General features: G+C 33.3%; 8 protein-coding genes across 8 annotated transcripts; 2 read left to right on the top strand and 6 right to left on the bottom strand.

Moving 5' to 3' along the window:
* Positions 1 to 44: 44 nt before the first annotated feature.
* NAEGRDRAFT_57086 (WD40 repeat domain-containing protein) lies at positions 45 to 9351 on the top strand (the record flags this gene model as incomplete). The annotated part of the gene is made up of 6 exons (XM_002681180.1): positions 45 to 2577; positions 2648 to 3471; positions 3791 to 3886; positions 4849 to 5072; positions 5174 to 6806; positions 6872 to 9351. The coding sequence occupies 6 exons, from the start codon at positions 45 to 47 to the stop codon at positions 9335 to 9337; spliced, it is 7776 nt and encodes a 2591-aa protein (XP_002681226.1). The 3' UTR covers positions 9338 to 9351.
* A 319-nt stretch (positions 9352 to 9670) lies between these two features.
* Positions 9671 to 10204, top strand: NAEGRDRAFT_78510 (uncharacterized protein). The gene has a single exon (XM_002681179.1). It carries the CDS (start codon positions 9700 to 9702, stop codon positions 10039 to 10041), a length of 342 nt encoding a protein of 113 aa, XP_002681225.1. The 5' UTR covers positions 9671 to 9699; the 3' UTR covers positions 10042 to 10204.
* Positions 10205 to 11495: 1291 nt separating this feature from the next.
* NAEGRDRAFT_46577 (uncharacterized protein) lies at positions 11496 to 12251 on the bottom strand (the record flags this gene model as incomplete). The annotated part of the gene is made up of 1 exon (XM_002681046.1): positions 11496 to 12251. One exon carries the CDS (start codon positions 12249 to 12251, stop codon positions 11496 to 11498), a length of 756 nt encoding a protein of 251 aa, XP_002681092.1.
* A 76-nt stretch (positions 12252 to 12327) lies between these two features.
* Positions 12328 to 13214, bottom strand: NAEGRDRAFT_63648 (uncharacterized protein; the record flags this gene model as incomplete). Its single annotated transcript, XM_002681045.1, has 2 exons — positions 12328 to 12881; positions 12923 to 13214. The coding sequence occupies 2 exons, from the start codon at positions 13212 to 13214 to the stop codon at positions 12328 to 12330; spliced, it is 846 nt and encodes a 281-aa protein (XP_002681091.1).
* Positions 13215 to 13440: 226 nt separating this feature from the next.
* NAEGRDRAFT_63647 (uncharacterized protein) lies at positions 13441 to 14946 on the bottom strand (the record flags this gene model as incomplete). The annotated part of the gene is made up of 1 exon (XM_002681044.1): positions 13441 to 14946. The coding sequence occupies one exon, from the start codon at positions 14944 to 14946 to the stop codon at positions 13441 to 13443; it is 1506 nt and encodes a 501-aa protein (XP_002681090.1).
* Positions 14947 to 15036: 90 nt separating this feature from the next.
* Positions 15037 to 16559, bottom strand: NAEGRDRAFT_78509 (dihydrolipoamide branched chain transacylase E2). Its single transcript, XM_002681043.1, has one exon. The coding sequence runs from the start codon at positions 16552 to 16554 to the stop codon at positions 15055 to 15057; it is 1500 nt and encodes a 499-aa protein (XP_002681089.1). The 5' UTR covers positions 16555 to 16559; the 3' UTR covers positions 15037 to 15054.
* A 265-nt stretch (positions 16560 to 16824) lies between these two features.
* On the bottom strand, positions 16825 to 17692 carry NAEGRDRAFT_35477 (phosphatase; the record flags this gene model as incomplete). The annotated part of the gene is made up of 2 exons (XM_002681042.1): positions 16825 to 17454; positions 17496 to 17692. 2 exons carry the CDS (start codon positions 17690 to 17692, stop codon positions 16857 to 16859), a joined length of 795 nt encoding a protein of 264 aa, XP_002681088.1. The 3' UTR covers positions 16825 to 16856.
* Positions 17693 to 17907: 215 nt separating this feature from the next.
* NAEGRDRAFT_30874 (silent information regulator family protein) lies at positions 17908 to 18672 on the bottom strand (the record flags this gene model as incomplete). Its single annotated transcript, XM_002681041.1, has 1 exon — positions 17908 to 18672. A coding segment is annotated over one exon (765 nt), but the record flags the coding sequence as incomplete, so codon positions are not given.
* Between the last annotated feature and the right edge of the window lie 282 nt (positions 18673 to 18954).

Here is an 18954-nt window from a genome sequence, read left to right as displayed (position 1 = left end):
ATGATGAAAAGTGCATTCAGTAATTTGAAGAAGAAATTGAAAAAATGACGCAATCATCATCAGGCAATTTATTGCACAATTCAGATGAAAATAACCAGTACAAGGAGTATAGTCTTCGTTCGGAGGTGTCAATTTTTGATAAGAAAATTTATATGGGTCCAATACATTGTATTTGTTTTTCTCGTTCGAATAGTTCAATTTTATATGCAGGAATAGGACCTAATCTTCATATTTTCAACGCATATTCGGGAAGGGAATTGTATAGAGTAAAACTTTTTGAAAAGGGAGGAAGTATAAAGGGAATTAAATTTTTGGAAATTGAACAACAAGAGACAAGTGGAAATAATTTGTGTGAAAATTTGATTGTGTTTGGACAAAAACGATTGAAAATAGTTCAATTGAAAATTGAAGAAAATAATGGTAAAGAAGAGGTGTCTTGCTATGTAGCAAATTATGGTGAAATGTGTGATTGGATTTTGGACGTGATTGATACTACTCTATCACTGGATAATTCTTCTAGATGTTTGGCACTCGGTTATGCCCACAATTTTGTAGAAGTTATATCATTTGATTTGAAAAATCTCAACCCTTTTGGAGAAATGAAACATTTGACAACTATTGAAGAGAATTTTTCATTAACAATTTTAACATCTTTCAGATCTTACCCTAATTGTTTGCTCTACTCCATGTCATTATTCATGTCACAATCTGAAAATCCAATTTCAACTGTAAATGATATTATTGATAGAGTTGACGTTGCTTCTGGTACCGTTTTCAATCAAGTAATTGTTTGGAATGCCAAATTTAACACAAAGGATACAGTAATTACTCTTAAAGGTCACGATGGTGTTTTGTTCCATGTTGAATGGGCTAAAGATGGCAAAATGTTATGCTCAACATCGGATGATAGAACTCTGATACTGTGGAAATTTGATGAAAAACCATTCAGTAATACAGGCCAAGTTGGAGAAAAATTCTCCTACAAGAGTATAACATTTTTTGGGCATACAGCAAGAGTTTGGCATTGTAAATTCACTCAAAATTTTATTGTCTCTGCAAGTGAAGATGCCACAATTAGAATTTGGGATTATGAAGGAAATTGTGTCAGTACACTACAAGGCCACATTGGAAGAAATGTCTGGAGAGTTGATGTCGATAGAGATGAGCAAATAATAGCCAGTGGTGGAGGAGACAGCTCTGTAAAATTATGGTCTCTCAAACGTATTAAGGACTTTGCTGTTGTTCATGAAACTCTCACTTTACCAAACATGAATACAGCAGTTTTGAAAAAGCAAGCCGATATGGTTCGTTGTATGCATGCAAATAATCACCTTGTTTATGTAGGAACAAAACGAGGTATAGTTTTTGAGATTAATATGTTATTAGGACAACATAGAGAAGTTTTCAATATTAGCTCAACCCTGAGTCAAAACACATTGCTTACAGTAATCAAATGTTCTCCATGTGGAAATTTTTTGGCAATAGGTAGCTCTGATGGTAATTGCTTGATTATTGATTTAAAGACTAATGAATTAAGGGTCAAGTTTTCTCCTTTCGGTACAAGAATTCTCTCCATCTTTTGGGTAACCAACTTAGACTCTACATTCAGTCTCTATTTTACGTCACCTATGGGTATTGTAAAGTGTATGAGAATGGTACCAATTGAACATATTCTTACAATCGAGGAAGGTGCACAATATACTATGAAAGGTAAAGTCCAAACAATGTGTGCTGTAAGAGATGAGAAAATTATCTTAACAGGAGATGATAATGGATTTGTTCACATTTTGAGAGTGAATGATACTATCCAAGAATATTCCCCTGAATTTTTGGTAAAATCACACACAGACCAAGTTTGTGACATTAAGTTTATTAATAGGAATAATATTTACTCTGTTGGAAGGGACGGAACTATTTGCTTTTATGATATGGTTGAGGATGAAAATGGCTTGCTTTCACTTGTAAAGCACGGTCAAGAAAAGATGAAGAGTATCATACCAATAATGGATAAAGTGTACGTGATCGAGAAGGTTGAAACAACAGGAGATTACAAATTACTTGTTGGATGTGCTGATTTTGTTGATACTATTCCAGCCTCATCATTCAACAAGAAGGAAACAGAAATTATTTTACTAGGTTTCTATGGAGCCCACTTTATTGTATATAACTACTCCAAGAGGTTTAGAGTTGCTTCTTGCCAATGTGGAGCCTCCAGGGGAATTTACAACTTGGATTATTCAGATATTTATGGAACTAATCAATTATGTTTTTCTGCTTCATTCTTCAGAGACTCTCAAATTCAGCATTTCAGAGAAAAGCAAGAATCTTCCCTCACACTCTTCAAGAATCAAACTCCATTCACTCAATTCCATGGTAGAGAAGTTTTGAATGCTATTCATTGGAAATCGAATGATGGAAGTCTCAGAATACTCACTTCCAGCGAAGATACAAAAATTAGATTACTTTCCTATCCTAAAGAAGATGAATCACTTTCATTGTCTTTGAATACCATGTCCATTCTTAATGGTCACGAAAGTAGTGTCAAGGAACTTGTTTTGGCCAATATTTCTGGAAATAGTAAGTTGTAAAATATTAAGATTATTTGGCTAACTTTTATCAAAAGACAATTCCAATATTCTTATTTCAGGTGGTGGAAAGGAACAATTAATTATTTGGAGACTTGAAGAACACGTCGATAGTGAAGGGTACTCTACAATAACTTCTGGTACGCTATTAAATATTGGACTGACAAAGCAATATCTCCCACTCTTCCATCCTCAAATTTATAATGATCACATTCTCAGAAAGGAAACTACAGAAATTGACACTTCGAAAAGCTACTTGGTAAAGAATAAGACTAGAATGGATGTTATTAACTTTAGAATTTTAGCTTTGGAAACATTTTCTACAGACGATAAGGAATTGATAATTTTCACAGGAAGTAGTGATGGCTTAATTAAGATTTTCAAAACAGAAAATCAATTGACTCAACTCAAACCTCTTGGATGTAGCTCACCTCACACTGGTCCAGTCATGTCATTGTCTTCTATTGTCATCGGCAATACTAGATTATTATTTTCTGGATCAACAAATGGAAAGATTTACTGCTTTAGAATTCCAGAATTTTCCAGCAGCGATTTGACTGTCATTCAACCATTCTTTGAATGTGAAGTTCACCAATCTGGTGTAAATTGCATAAGCATTGCATTAAGTGAAAATCCAAACACCATTCATATTGCCACAGGAGGAGACGACCAATCGGTCAATTTGGCAGTATTGAAATATGAAAATGATTCTTTAGAAATTCTTAGAAACATGCATATTGAATCAGTACACAGCTCTGCTGTGAGTGGTATCTATACGAATGGAAAGAATTCAATCATTTCCATTAGTATCGATCAAAGATTGAATATGTACAAAATTTCCTCAACAGAAGATGCTTTTGAGATTGTTGCCAGTTGCATGAGTGAGGTTTGTGATATTTCCAATATGCACGTAGTGGAAGAAGAGAACTTTTACAGAATTATTGTTGTGGGTATCGGAATGCAAATAATTAATTTAAGAAAGCTTGTTGAATAAATCATAAAACTATTATTTAAATTATATATTATCATCATTCTAAAATCCTTATTAAATTAATTGATAACCAAATAGTTTTATTAATGATGAAAAAGAAGGAAATAAAGGAGATGGGAAATAAAAATCGGAAGAAAACTAGTGATTCATTGAATCTATTAATTATTATTGAATTGAATATATTGCGTTTCATTATACACCATCATCATCCGAGTTGAGAAGGCAAGAAATAGATGTGGTCACTCCGCTAGTACCAATTCTAATAACACGAAGAGAAGATGATGATGAAGATGAAGCCTTTCTTACACTTGTAAGTGATGTAACATTGGATTCCAAATTCAAAATACTACACATAATTAATCCACCACACATTGATATCCTCCGTACAAATAACTCCAAAACATACCTATTAGTAGCACTCATAGAAATCATAGCTGATGAAAATTGTGATTTTTGCATCACGGCACCTCCTCTCTTCACCGATGAAGTGAACAAATTGCTCTTAACAAGTCCAGAACAGAATCTCTTGGAAAACATTTTTTAAAAAATTGCAAATATTATTTCATTCTTAATTCAAAGGAAATTACTTCTTGATGTAATGCAACAAATAGGATGTGTTCATCAGCAAATATTTGAAGTGAAAACCAACATGTTTTCTCTTTAATGTTGGTCAATGTGGATTTTTCCACAAAACATTAGAAAATGAATAGTTTGGCGCCATTCCAAACAAATTTAAAAAAATTAACGTTAAAGCCTTTAATATTAACGATAGGCAACCATAGCAAGATCATTTGCCGAAGGCTTTATTTTTACCATTGTGATCATATTATCATCATCACTATTGTGTACACAATAACTAAATCCAATGGCAACAAAATCGGAAAAACAAATTATTCAAGAGTTGCTCACCAACTTGGAGAATCGTTCAGGAGAAAATGCAGATTTATTTCAAGAATTATTAACTCTATTGAAGAAGAATTCGAAAATAATACTTCAATTTGTTTCGGATAATTTGGATAGGTTTTTAGACATTCTGGAGAGTGAAATTGAAGTTGGAGAAACGTATGTTTTGATTTAATTGTATGATGTATACTAATTTATCATGATAGTAACCCAACAGTATTTACTTGCTACGGATTTTTGGCTCATCACGAAACCATTTCTAAACAGTACTCCTCGGTTCATGTAGAAAGATTTTTCAGAATTGTGGTAAAACAAACAAATTTATCGAAAAAGTCCTTGTCACTAGCAGTGTGGTGTTTGGGTGTTCAGAGATTCTCGTCACAAGTTGGATATAATGTGATTGAGCCTCATTCAAATGATATTTTCAACTCAATTCATGTTGGTATAAAGAATCCATACCAAAATTACATCACAACTGCAGAAGCTTTGAATACTCTGTTAGTACTTTTGAATCAATTGCAAGAGATTTCAGCAAAATTTGTATCGATATGGTTTGTTGATGTAATCGAATGTCTTGTGTCACCTCACAAAACGTAAGTAAGATATCTATCGTTTTATCTCATTTTTGTAGTGTTTGTGTAGCAGCTGAGAGGATTACAGAGTTAACTGTCTTTAAAAACATGCTACCTTTCAGTAATAATACTAAATTCAAAATATCAGAAAGAGATTTAGCGGAAATATCTAAAAGTTTATTAGCTTCAATTGAGGATTATCAAAAAATGCTTAAACAAAATCTAACTGTTCCAGTCTATGAAACTACTCAAATACAGCTAAAGGCCATCACAAATAATAATGGAGCTACGTTGAATTGGAACCAGATTCTGCCTGAAATAACAAATAGACAACAAATTATAGGATTCAAAGCCTGGGGATATATTCTTTACTTTTTACAGAAAAATATTTCAAAAGAAAATGTACTTTCAAACCTTAATGAAATTATCAAACCTAAGTTAGCACTAAGATCTGAGGATTCTCAAGCAAGTTCTTCCCAATCCTCTAAAACTATGGAAATTGTAAATAATATGCTTGTATGTGAGTGTATCGAGTATAGTTGGACCATGCTCATACAGTTAATGAGCTCACATAGCAAAATACATGCTAAAGGAAGGCTTGCATTATTGCTAAAGCCTTTACTGGCACCACTAAAAACAGCAGCTCAAGGCTATTCGAATCCTTCAGATAGAAAATTAAGAGAAATATGCTATCAAAAGATAATTCTTCATTTATTGCCTGAGGCAGATAAGGAAATTTCTTTATTCTTTGAACATTTATTGAAACCTCTATTTACTGCTGTAGCTAGCAAGGAAACAGCAGACTATGCTTTACAAGAACAGCTCGTTCTCTTTTTGGGACAATGGTTATATAATGACCAACGAGACAATTTCAAAGCTAGAAAAAAGAGGGTCGAGGCACTTTCACAAGACGATCTAGATGAGGATGTGGTTTACAGACATTTCTTAACTGGTTCTACATTTGTTAATGACATTTCATTCCTTGTTCGCAAGGACTTTGCTTATCTATTTTCTGCGAGTTGTTTGAAGCAAGATGGCCTATTCATTTGCCAGCCAAATACTAAAGCAAGTGATGCCCTTCAAAGATTGGAATTTTTTGCTAGTAATATCAAAGTATTTTTCAATACCTTTTTCTACAAATTAGTGGCTGGGTTAGTGCAGAGTTTTAATGTAGATACAACGGATCAAACCATAGAAAACTCTAAACGTTTTAGCAAAACTCTCAATTTCTATTTTAGATCCCTTTGTCAGGTTATTGTTTCATATTTAAGGAATGTCCCACGAGATATGAAAGAAAGTGATGCAGAAAAATATTCATCCCTTTTGGTGCAACTTATTACAGGTCTTTTAACATTTTGTGTGGAAAACGTTTTACACTATTCTACCTCGGATTCATCTCCAATGTTGGAAGAATGGATTCAAGAAATGTCTTCTGCATTTATCAAAAGCTTTGTTGAATGCTTCCCAGTCAATCTTCTAATTTCTGGTACATGCAATTCAATCAAGGTTTTCATTGATGTGAAGGCAATAACAAGTGGTATCAAGGATTCACTGAAGCCACCTGAACTGAAAAAATCTCCTTTCTTTGCTCTAATTTACTGCCTCTATAGACTTGCATTCTCGGCTTTCAATAATTCACCAACAAAACAATATGGAGATAAGATTTGTGAAATGATTAATAATAGTGTTACAATGTTATGTAATAGAGTATTGGTTGATTTACTGACTATTCCAAATCTGTATAACGATTCAATTGTGAGTAACTTTAGTATTTTTTGTTATATTTTTGAAAGGTTCATTTGATGATTGTTTTACTGGAGGATTTAATAACAACACATCAAGAAGTATGTGTTGTATCTAAAACTATTTCCTCAGATACAATAGGATTAACTAAATTATTAGAGTGTCAAATGATTTTATGGAAAAAATATTGTAGCTCTATAAGGGATGAAATTAGAGCTGTGGATACATGCTTTTCTTTGATGATTAGCAAAACTGGTGATGCTAATCTTCCGAATACATCAACAGAAACTCTACAAAAGAGAAAGAAGCAAGCTCAAGAGCTTAAAGCCTATCTTTGTAAGCAAAACCCAGAAAATCAAAAACAGACGGATTCAGGGCTTACCAGCAAGGTACTTACTCCAGAATTTTTACCATTACTGGAGAAGCTGATATTTTATCCTTTTGATCTTTTTGGATGCAAGCTTACCCTTAATGGAAATATTATGTCGGATGATATCAAACCTGAGTTTAGTATAGAAGCTCACCAGAAAGTAATCAACACAATACTTTCGAATGACAGTGAGATACTTCATATTCTTAAAGAAATGCTTGTATTGTTTGGAAATGTAACATCCAATACCAACATGCCACCTTTCCATTATATTAGCAAACATTTGAAGAATAACCTTTCTCACCACCATTTACAAAAAATATCAGAAGATTTATTGGAGAAATTGAACTGTCAATATCTTTGTATATTAAGTGAGATTGAAAAAGAGGATATCAACGGTATAACATCAACGTCATATGTGCTAATGAGAAGTTGGATTCTATTTGGTACCAAAATACTTTCATTACTTTGCACTGTTTGTCATGAATCCCAGAGGTTCAAGGTTTCTATACTTTCTATACCATCAGGAAAATCTACCATACACAATCTTCAATTACTTCTCAAAACCTTTGTTTGGATGATATTTGATTATAGAAGACAATTTTCAAAGCTTTCTGATCCGTTCTTTGATTTAATAACTCAACTAATGTCTGAACTGAAGAACATTTTAACTCTCTCCAGAAGTGCACAACATGCAATTCAATTTGCTCAAGAATATGCCGAAGAGATTCTCTTTGATAAGGACTTTACTACTTTATTTGAGCTTCAAGGGTCATTCCTATCAAGGAAAAATCAAAGTGTTGTCTATTCAACAGAGGAGATGTTACAATTTGCCACTCTTTGCGAAAATATTTGGGAAGGTGTTTTCAATCAAGTTAGTAAGTGGTGTCTCCAGGATGGTGTAGTTTTTGATCAAAACATGTTAAATCAAATGGAGAAAGTATTGGTGATTGGATTGGACTCTAAGAGAAATTCTAAAGTGAAACGTATCACCACCCAATTCTGGATTTCATACTTTTCACAGTCGAAGACCTCTCTCAATTACTCTCCAAGCTTGAAACAAGCTTTCTCCAATTTACTTCAGAAGGGAGAGATTTCTAAAGCTGACTTACCAAACTTTCCTTTCGAAGAATCAGATTTACCAAAACCTGCAATGCAAGCACCAACCATTGTAGCCACGACAGAAAATAAGGACAATAAGAGAAAGAGGGCTGAAGAGGTAAAACAAGAAGAAGAACAAATTGCCCTTAAGGAAGAAGTAGAAGAAAGGACAGAATCTAATAAGAAGAAACTAAAGTTGACTAAATCACAGAAGGAAAAGATGCGTGAAAGAAAGGAAACAAGACTTGTAGTTCCAGAAATGAATCCTAGTCTCTTGTCATCATCACTTCTATCCATTGATGATAGTGATGAAGAGGTTGAGGTAAAGGTCAAGAAGGAAACTGTAAATAATTTGCTTAATATTAGCGATATTGTTTCTGCTCCAGTTGTCGTTAATAATAATCTTGCACCAAATAACCTGCTGAATGACAGTTCCATGATAGATATCAAAGATATTCCAATTACTCCTAAAAAAGAGAATGGTGAAAGAGTGATTAACCTTATCACTCCTGATTTTAATAGAGCTTTGGAATTATCTCCAATAATGAAAGAGGAAGAGAAGGAAAATAGTTCATCTGTAGAAGATTTATTCAGCAAGTTGGAATCTGGATGTACCCCAAAACAATCCAATTCATCCTCGTCGTGCTCTATAACTTTTACAGCTCCTGAAAATCAGGTCAAGATTGAAAAACCTGATGTCCAATTAACATCAGTGGGAGAGTCAACACCAGAAAAAACCAGTATAGAAGATGATGAAACTCAGATAACTCAAACCAGTGCACAAAAACATAGCTCCCCAAATATGAATAATGTAGCCATTACGCCAATACTAAAGAAGAGCCCCATTAGACCTCATCAACCAATTGAACCAACAAGTGAAAGAATGGAAAAGAAGAAGCAAGTAAGATTTGTTTCAGATCATAATCTTACCTTTACAGAGCATTTGACCACATTGGAAACTCTTATTTCAACAAGGAATTTGGATGATTTATTCTCCTCAAAGGAAGAAAAGGCAAGAGCAGCTCAAAAACTTCATGCGTTGCTTGGAAAATTTTTATTAAAGGAGGAATAAGTATTAACAATGGTATTGCTATTTACTTTTTAGCTCACACCCATGTTGTCTACTCTTAATTCGAAATTTGTATGTAAAGATTCGTCTGCTTGTTTGAAGGAAAGAATAAAGGATTTTAACTCTTTCACACTGATGTGCTCGTCTCCATTGAACCTTCCATCAAGGCGTTTAGTATTAACTACAATGAATTGACTAAAAATTTAATGGAAGTTTAAAGATTCAAGTTTACAACACTGGTGCACTGTATTGAAATGGAAACTGGAACAAAATCCAAGTTTGGTCATCAAAAAGACCATGTTATTTATTCATCAAATAATATTCAACAAAAAAAACAACCAACTAAAAATTTCAATTTGATCAAAATGGACCAAGAAAAAGTAATGGCCATCGTAGGCTTGACCAAGAAGGATATTCTCAATTTAACCAAGAGCAAGAGTCTTTCTGCTAAATTCATCACACTTGTCAATGAAGTACAAATTCCATTGGAAATCACATCACCACAATTCAACTATCAATGTGGTCCATTATTGGTCAAGCTAATTCAATCCACCTTGCCAGAAACTAGTGCCAATAGAAAGACCGTTGCAACCTATATTGCCAAGGGAAAGCTCAAAAATTCCCAACAAGTTGAAAAGGCTATCAAGTATGCTTCTACCAAGACCAAGTTTGATGTTAAGGAATTTGAAAAGGAATGCGGAATCTAATTCACCTGATACCATTCAAAACAATGCAAACAATTTATTTCCTTCGACTTGATACTTCAAAACCCTCTCTCGTTGGTTACTAAAATGATGAGAGGAAGAGACAATGAAAGCTTGAAATTTTGAACTATTTCGCAATTCAGATAAAGATTTGTTATTGATTTAAGTTATGTTGTAGATTGATTGGTCAACTCCTCTTGAACTAAAACAATAGAAATTCGTATTTTAGAAACAAAATTTAATGTATTTCAATTAATAAGGAATGATTTTTGAGAGTATGGATGGCTACTATTCATCTCATTGTTTCACTTCTAAAGTTTTCCAACAATCTATAATATTTTACCAGCAAAGAGTTGTGAGAATCTGATTTATGTTTCACATTTTAATAAAATGAATGGCTACGGCCATATCACGATGAATGCACCTCATCCCGTCCGATTTGAGAAGTTAAGCATCGTCGAGCCACATCAGTACTGAGGTTGGAGACAACTTGGGAACCTGTGGTGCTGTAGTCTTTTTCCATTTTCATATGAACCACAATCTTTATTATAGAGGCTTAAGAATCAGCAGTTAGGACTTTAAGTAATGTCTGGTCAATTATTCAATATTGCAACTAACCATATGGTGACAGGATGGATTTCCAGTAAATTTCAGTATTTCTCTAGTCTGTGATTTTGTGAACTTCTAAATCTTCCACTAGAGTACCTAGAGTACTTTGACTAAAAAAGTATGGTGATCCTATTGGCAATTTGCATTCCTCCAGAATGAAGTTTTCAGCTTGGTGTGAACCAGATGCAGTTTGGATATTGGCATCAGAGCACACCCAAAAGCAATACCCAAATGCAAACAAGTGGGTATCATTATATCTATGCAACACATAATTAAGTAAGGTTGGTTGTAATCTGAAAGTGTAAAACTTGTCATTCTGAAATCTGAAAGTAAATAATTGTTCATCTCTAACATGTACAGTTGGTCCATCTCGTCTTAAATTTTGCGTTGTAAATCCTCCAAATAAATCTCCAGCCTTGGACTTTACAATAATCACAACTTTAAATTGGTCGTCACATTTTTTGTGAAAGCTTTCTGAAGAAAACCCATCTCTACTTGCTCTGTAGAGTAATTGTGGAGTTTTGAATGTATTCAATTCTTTACCTTTGAATAATTGAAGAAATTGTTGATCATTAATTAATTTACTATTGTTTTTGGGAATGGATCGGTAAAAGTTGGTTAATATTGATGATCCGAAGTGATGATCCAATTTAATAATAATTGATTCTCCTTCGTGTTCTTCTATCAATTCATCCATCATCACTCGATTGGCTAAACTCATTTTTTTAATTAAATTTAATGATGAATGAAATTAGTTAAAGGAATTTCAACAATTCATTTAAACTTGGAGTCAATTCATGGAATTTGGTCAAAATCATTTGTGTTAGATTTTCCTTCAACCTGATGATTTATTCATAGTCCATGTATTTGAAAGTGTGCATTAATTTCGCCAGCTCTGTGTTCTCAATAGATGGGCTAATAACTGTGCCAGACATTGAGCTGGCATACTTATTATCAATTGGGTGCAATTTATAGCTGTCAATAGATTCTAGTAAAGGATTCATCTCGTGTAACATCTTTTGGATTACAGGAGTGTTAACTGGGTCCATGACAAACATATCATCTACAACAGTCAATTTCTTCAAGTGCTCAAGCAAAATGAATTTGCTGTCTTCAATTTTACCTGTTTTTCTGATCTTTCCAAAGTTATAATACATATCTTGACCTAATTTCAAAACACATATATGTAATTCTACATCATCTTGTTTGTGTTTGAAAATGTGACGAAGAGTTGTTGTAGTAGTAAAGAACTCCTGGCTAATCCCTTGATCAAGGGATGGCTCATGGTTTTTAATTTGGAGGATGTGTTGAATTAGTTCATAATTAGAGCCGAATTCCTCTTTTCCCACTTTACCTTTGTAAATGAAAGAAGAATTGGTAGAATCGTTGGAAATTGAAACCCTTGTTTTGGGCCAATCTCCGTGTGCAATAGTGCATATTGGTTCCATCTGGAAGTAATTATCAACAATAATCTCACTCTTGACATAGTCATACATTTCTGGGATAGCATTCACGCCATTTACTCTAAAATGTATGGTTGCTGCTCTGTCACAGCCAAAACTATCGTTCTCAATAAGTAGTTGAGGTTCCTTCTCTTGAGTCATTTTTTTTAAGGTGGTCGTTTTTTACTTCTCTCATCTCTCTAAGGTGTTAGTTATGTTAAGAGAGAGTCATGTTTATTTAAAACAATCCAGAATGATAATCCTGAAAAGCTTGCATAATTTCCTCTTTTGTATTCATAACGAATGGTCCATGTCTTGCAATTGGCTCCTTAATTGGTTTTCCTGATAAAATTAAGAATTGAACTTGATCTGAGGTTGAATCAATTTCTAATAGAGAATCTTCACTTGTTTCTTCAAATAAAATTGCAGATTTTTCAACAAATTGTTGATTTTCAATTGTTGCATCACCTGCAAATAAATAAACTAAACCTTGAAATCCTTTTGGAATTGTTTCTGTGAGTTTTTCATTCTTCTTGCTGATTTTGACATGACTAACTAAAACTGGAGTTTTTAAAAGTACAGAACTAGTTAAATCATGTGAAATACTTTTACCAGCTAAAAGTGTCAAGTGAACATGTTCAGAAATTTGCTTTTTTGGATTTTCACTTGATTTTAAAACTTGGCTGTATGGTTCAATTAATTTATCTTTAGCACTTAAATTAACCCATATTTGGAATGCATGTAAAGGACCATTTCCAATAGGAGTTTCTTCATGTCTTATACCTCGACCAGCTTTTACATTGTTTTAAATTGTAAAGTTATATTAAACCTACCAGTCATCCATAAAGCATCACCTGAAGAAAGAAACCCACTTTTACCTAAACTATCTTTATGTTTGGAATTGCCATTCAAAATATAAGAAATAGCTTCAAATCCCTTATGTGGATGTTCTGGAAATCCATTTTTAGGATTTGGTATTTTAGCTTCATCGAGTAATAGAAATGGATCATGATAGGAAACAGATTGTCCTCCAATGGTTCTACAAACTTTAATTCCTGCACCTTCAGAAACTTCTCTTCCCACAATAGTTTTAAGGACTTTCAATCGATTGAGATTATTCATCATCAATTTTTTTTCACAATCAAGGGACAAATCTGTTTATGTTTTTTGAAATTGTGGCGTTTTAATTCTTGCATTTCTTCCTCTCTTCATTTAATCCGAATGACATTTGTTCCTCATTTCATCCGACTTTATTATCTCATACATTTCATATTCTTTAAGAGATAATTCTTTATGTGTGGGATTGAAATAATTTAAATTGGAGGGATGCTTGTTGACCTACCTAGTAGATTTATTGAAATTCTTTATCTTCTACCACAATTTTGGTATATTTCTTTTTCTTTTGAGTGCTTGATTGATTCTTTGGAGGGTCTACAATAATTGATTCTTTTTTGGATGGTGTGAATGTGAGTGATGAATTTAAAAAGTCAATTTCCCAACTGTATAGTTTAAAGCTTTCCAATTTGAACTTTTTGATTTGGAGAGTTGTGTGGAGATGGAATTTTTGGAATTTGGTTTTGGTTTCAAAATCAAGGGATTTAACCATTTGTGGAAGAGATTTAGACCTATTGCACAATCTTTGGAAACAATCATCATCAACCAATTTCAGAATATATTCTAAACGATCCTTATTTTCCTTTACTTCTGGATCAAGTTGGAATTGATTTAGTGATTTCAAAAATCCATTTTCACTCTTTTCTGAAAGATAGGTCTTTCTTGCTTTATCCAAAATTGGTTCGAATAGATATTGAGTAATATCCATTTCCTTCTTGAGGGCAGGATTTGTAAACTTTTCAGAAATAGATAGAATTGAATTCTCATAAATAGATTTGACTTGCTCCCAATTCAACTTGGTTTTAGTTTCCTTATCGAATAAAGAGTATGTAAATAGTTCACCTCTTGGTATTAGTGAGGCATGTACACCATGAACATTTGCACACTCTATCAGATACTTTCTAGCTCTCTTTATGGACTTGATGTTGGACTTTGCTGGGATAAAGTTGGTAACTTTTGAGCTTTTTGCGCTTTCATGTTCATTGCCAGTAGGAGGATACTTTGTAAGGCTCAAAAAACAATTTGTGAAATAGGGTGTAGCCATGTCATAAAATCTTTTTGGATTATATTCATTCAATAATTTATAATCACAAAATAGAAACTCAGCTGCAACCACTCCAATACTATTCAATCGCTTTAAATAATGTTTAAGTGGGGTTTTCATATCTTTCAGTCCAATAATTGTGAAACACATTGAAAAATTGTTCAAGAACTTTCTCGAAACCAACGATTGAGTTCCTTCCAATTCATAATTCTCTGAATATTTCCTATCAAACAGCATTTTAGGATCATAAACTGTTTCTTGATCGAAAAATTTATCTCCAACATTATTCCAATACAATAACCATCTATAATCATCCAAATAATATAACTGTTTGATCATTTTCTCTAACATTTCGGGATCTTCCAAATAATTCTTAAATTCCAATTTCTCAAAATCTTGTTTTTCTACAAATTTCAAATCATCAAGATCAATTAACACACTTTGTTCATTCACCAAGTTGTTGCTTTCAAAGTTTTCATAGTAATGAGGTCTAACTTTCTTGATTATTCTCTGAACAATGGTATATTTCTGTTGATATTCGACCCATTTCAAAGTAAACTTGTTTAATCTTTTATATTTTGATTGATAGAAATAGGGCATGTACGAAATGATATGACAGAAAGAATAGGTATCCAGCATGTTGTGAGCTACATAACTCCATTCCTCTTCCTTCAGATCTAATAGAGGATCTTTTTTCATTTTTTTCAAATTTAAAATGTAAATCTAATTTTAGCGTTATAACGAAACCAACTCGATTGACTCACTAAATTCTCATCTTATGAATTTGATCAAAATTGATAAACTCATTTATTTAAGGGCAACAATGAAATTGTCTGGATTTTCCAAATATTCCTTCCACACGTTAGAGAATCTGGCCATGGTAGCACCATCAACAACACGGTGATCAGCAGCCCAACTCATGTACATAATGTGTTTTGGAACAACATTATTGTGTGAATCAAAAGTGGCAGTCTTCTTAATCATACCAATAGCACCAATGCAAACTTCAGGAATTGAAAGAATTGGATCAGCATAAGTACCACCAATAGTACCAATGTTTGACAATGTGAAAGTACCACCTCTCAAATCATTAGAACCAAGCTTTCCTTGCTTGCCCAATTCTTGAAGACGATTCAATTCAGCAGCAATCTCGAGTATAGACTTATTTTGGACAGACTTGATGTTTGGAACCAACAAACCATTTGGTGTATCCATAGCAACACCAATATTATGTTCACCCTTGTAAATAATTTCACTTTCGTCTTCAGAGAGAGAAGAGTTCAAAACTGGATATTCCTTGAGAGCTAAAGAAACAGCCTTAATAATAAATGGCATATAGCTCAATTTGACACCTTGTCTTTCGGCTGTCTTCTTCAAATGATTTCTAAGAGTCATCAAATTATCTACATAAACTTCATCCTTGTATCCAAAGTGTGGAACTTTAGTAGCAGCATTCATAGTCTTAATCATGGTACGCATAAGTCCTCTGACAGGTTCTCTACGATCACCAACAACTGGTGTAGATGGAGCTGCAGTAGTAGTTTGTTCTGGAACAGCAGCAACCTTTTCCGATTGTTTTTCAGTATGTTTAGTTGGATTTTCCAAATAAGACAAGACATCTTCCTTCAAAACTCTACCATTTCTTCCAGTAGCTTGTACCTTTGTTAAATCAATATTATTTTCACGAGCAATTCTTCTCACAGCTGGTGTTGTTAAAGTCTTTCCGAATGATGCTTCAGCAAGATCTGATGAAGAACAACTAGTAGATGAAGAAGTTGTTGTTGTTGTTTTAGTTTCTGTTGTGCTTGTTGATGATGGAGTACTAGCTGTTGGAGAGGCAGTAGAATCAGCAACTTCAATTTCAATCAATGGAGCACCAACATTGGCAATGTCACCAACCTTGTAACACAACTTCTTAACAATACCATCAAAACGACTACTAATTTCAACATTTGCCTTGTCGCTCATCACTTCAGCAACATTTTGGAATTGTTCAATGTGGTCTCCTTCTTTAATAAACCATTTAACAACTTCAACCTTTGTAATACCTTCACCAATATCTGCCAACAAGAAAGGAACAACCTTCTTGTTAGAATTTGTGGTATGATAATTTTTAATTGATGAAGTAACAACACCCGATTGATGCACCAAAGTCGATCCAAAATTAACCTTCTTATTACATGAAGATGAATTAATAGTACCAGAAGCCACCATCATTGAAACACCTCCTCTACGTGCCGATGTTGTTGCTGCCTTCTTGGCAGTGGCTGAAATCAATGTACGGGCAAGATTTTTATGAAATTGCATTTTTTTCAGTTTTATTTGTTTGGTCGTGATGATGAAAACAATTTAAAAGGCCAATAAGAAAGTGTGGAAATGATGAAAATTCACAAAAATCACTCCACATTGCAGAAAGGAGTGCGTTTGGATGATTTGGTTTAGTGGAAACAACTAACCTGGTGGTTGATGTTGTTAATTGGCAAGGGGTCAAGTCATGAGTTGTTGTAAAGTGTGTTTCACTTTGGAGAATGGCGGAGCGTTGAGAATCTGTGGAGTAATAACAGTAATGGGATACTTGAGAATGAATAATTGAATTTATAATGTTAGAATTATTGAGATTTTTCCTTCAATTGTTCAAGAATAATTTCATTCAAATGTTCAAAACTATTCCAAAGTTTGATTTGACAGGATACTTCTGTTGGACGTGATTCAATAACCTTTTCTAATGTGAAATCCTTTCTTGGAAGTGCAAGGTCAATCGACCTCAATTGTTTACATGCACAAAAATCATTCTTTCCATCGCCACAATAGATGAATTGGATATTTGGAGTGTGGTGTGGATGAGGTGAGAGATGATAATTCATAATTTCCTTAACAATTTCTCCCTTACACATATTTTCAGGGCATGTTTCACAAGTATGTGGTTTGTTGAATGCAACAGAATATTCTGTAATATCAATGGTATTCTTTTGTTGGTCAACTAATGTAGTATTTGTATGAATATTTGAAATGCATTCTCTAATCTGATGTTTCTCCAAAATTGTTGAGATAAAAAACATATTCGAATCAGAAATAATATTAATTTCATGCCCACATTTGTTAATTTCCTTCAAAAACTCAACTGTCTTTTCACTAATTGGACACTTTTCCATCCATTCAGTGACTTGTTGTACTGTACATGTTGACAATAGCTTTTCAAACACTTTTCTAATTTAATTTCAAGTAAAAACAATTAAATTTAAATTTACCTCATCACATTTGTCCAAGACAATCCCGAATGTCTCCAATTTTTCAAATCAGTCATCATTTCTGGTTTCAAATCTTGAAATACAAAAGTGTCAGTGTTTTCATCCACAAGCGTATGATCAAAATCAAACATGAATACAAAAACAGGGTTTTCCGATGAAGAATTGTCGAGAATCTGTGTTGTGGATGGTTCACTCATTTTTTTGTGTTTTAAAATTAGCAACTAGATATTGTAATCTGTTTTCTACTTTCATTGAGAGAAAAAATGAGTGAACCATCCACAACATAGTATCGTTGTCTACTTTATTTTGTAAAGGATTATGATCTCATTATCTTTTATAATTGTCTGGAGAAAAATTGAAGAAACTCAAAAATTTCACAATTTTCATATTTACAATTTATTTACACAATGAGTTAATTCCAATTTGAGGAGAGAGCATCATATGAAGTATCCACATTATCTAATTCACCTAAATATTCAAGAACAAGTTTTAAAAATTCGTCTGTTTTGGAAAAAACTCTCAATTCTGACTTGGAGTCATAATCTGTCTTTTGTAAATTCACAATACACATCTTTCCTCCCTTCTCAAGACATTTCAATGGCAAATTACATGCAGGAGAAACTTTCATTGAAGTTCCCAAAACAATTGCAAGATCAGCTGCTTTAGAATGAGCTACAGATTGAAGCAAATCCTTCTCTGGAAGATTTTCACCGAAATGAATAATTGTATCTTTCAAATCTCCTCCACATGAACACTTTCTACCAGTAATATGAGTTCTATAATCTTTAACAGTCTTGTATGTGTCAAAACCTCTCAAATATTCCTTTCCACACTTGAAGCATGATTCCTTATATGAGTTACCATGCAATTCTGCAAGTTTATCAGCTCCCATTCCAGATCTACGATGTAAACCATCCAAATTTGTTGAAACAACAAACTTTACATATCCTTTCTTTACCAAATGTGTAATTGCATAATGTCCAAATGCTGGCAATGCTTGCTCAATATCAAAATATTGAATTTCCTTTTCTCTATTCAATTCTCTCAATGTCCAAACACCTTTAGGTCCACGATAATCAGGTATCTTTGCACTTGTTGAAATTCCTGCACCTGTATACATTACAATATGTTTAGATTGTTTCATCATTGTAGCTAATTGTTTGGCTTTTTCTTGAATAACATTGTCCTTTTCAAAAGTATTCGTTCAAATCTGATGGAAGTCCTTTACTTGACATTTTCACTTATTGTTTTTTTGAATTGTTTTAATTTTCTCTCAGGTGTGTCCATTCATTTTTAAGAGGTTTACAAGGTTCACCACAAACGTTTCTTTTTTTTTGAGGTAATTAGAAATGTTCCAAGTACAGTTCTTGTAACGACTAGTATGAAAACTCTTGCACGTATTACATACCATTCAATACAAATGGGCAGATGTTTGAATGAGACACATTCAGATATGAAA

Source organism: Naegleria gruberi, assembly GCF_000004985.1.
Source record: "Naegleria gruberi genomic scaffold NAEGRscaffold_7, whole genome shotgun sequence".
In the NCBI taxonomy this organism is placed as follows: domain Eukaryota; phylum Heterolobosea; class Eutetramitea; order Acrasida; family Naegleriidae; genus Naegleria; species Naegleria gruberi.
This window is presented reverse-complemented; position numbering and strand designations above follow the sequence as displayed.

Bases quoted from the DNA above. Each gene is read 5' to 3' on its own strand.
- NAEGRDRAFT_78510 (XM_002681179.1), top strand. From the start codon at position 9,700: ATGGACCAAGAAAAAGTAATGGCCATCGTAGGCTTGACCAAGAAGGAT.
- NAEGRDRAFT_78509 (XM_002681043.1), bottom strand. From the start codon at position 16,554: ATGCAATTTCATAAAAATCTTGCCCGTACATTGATTTCAGCCACTGCC.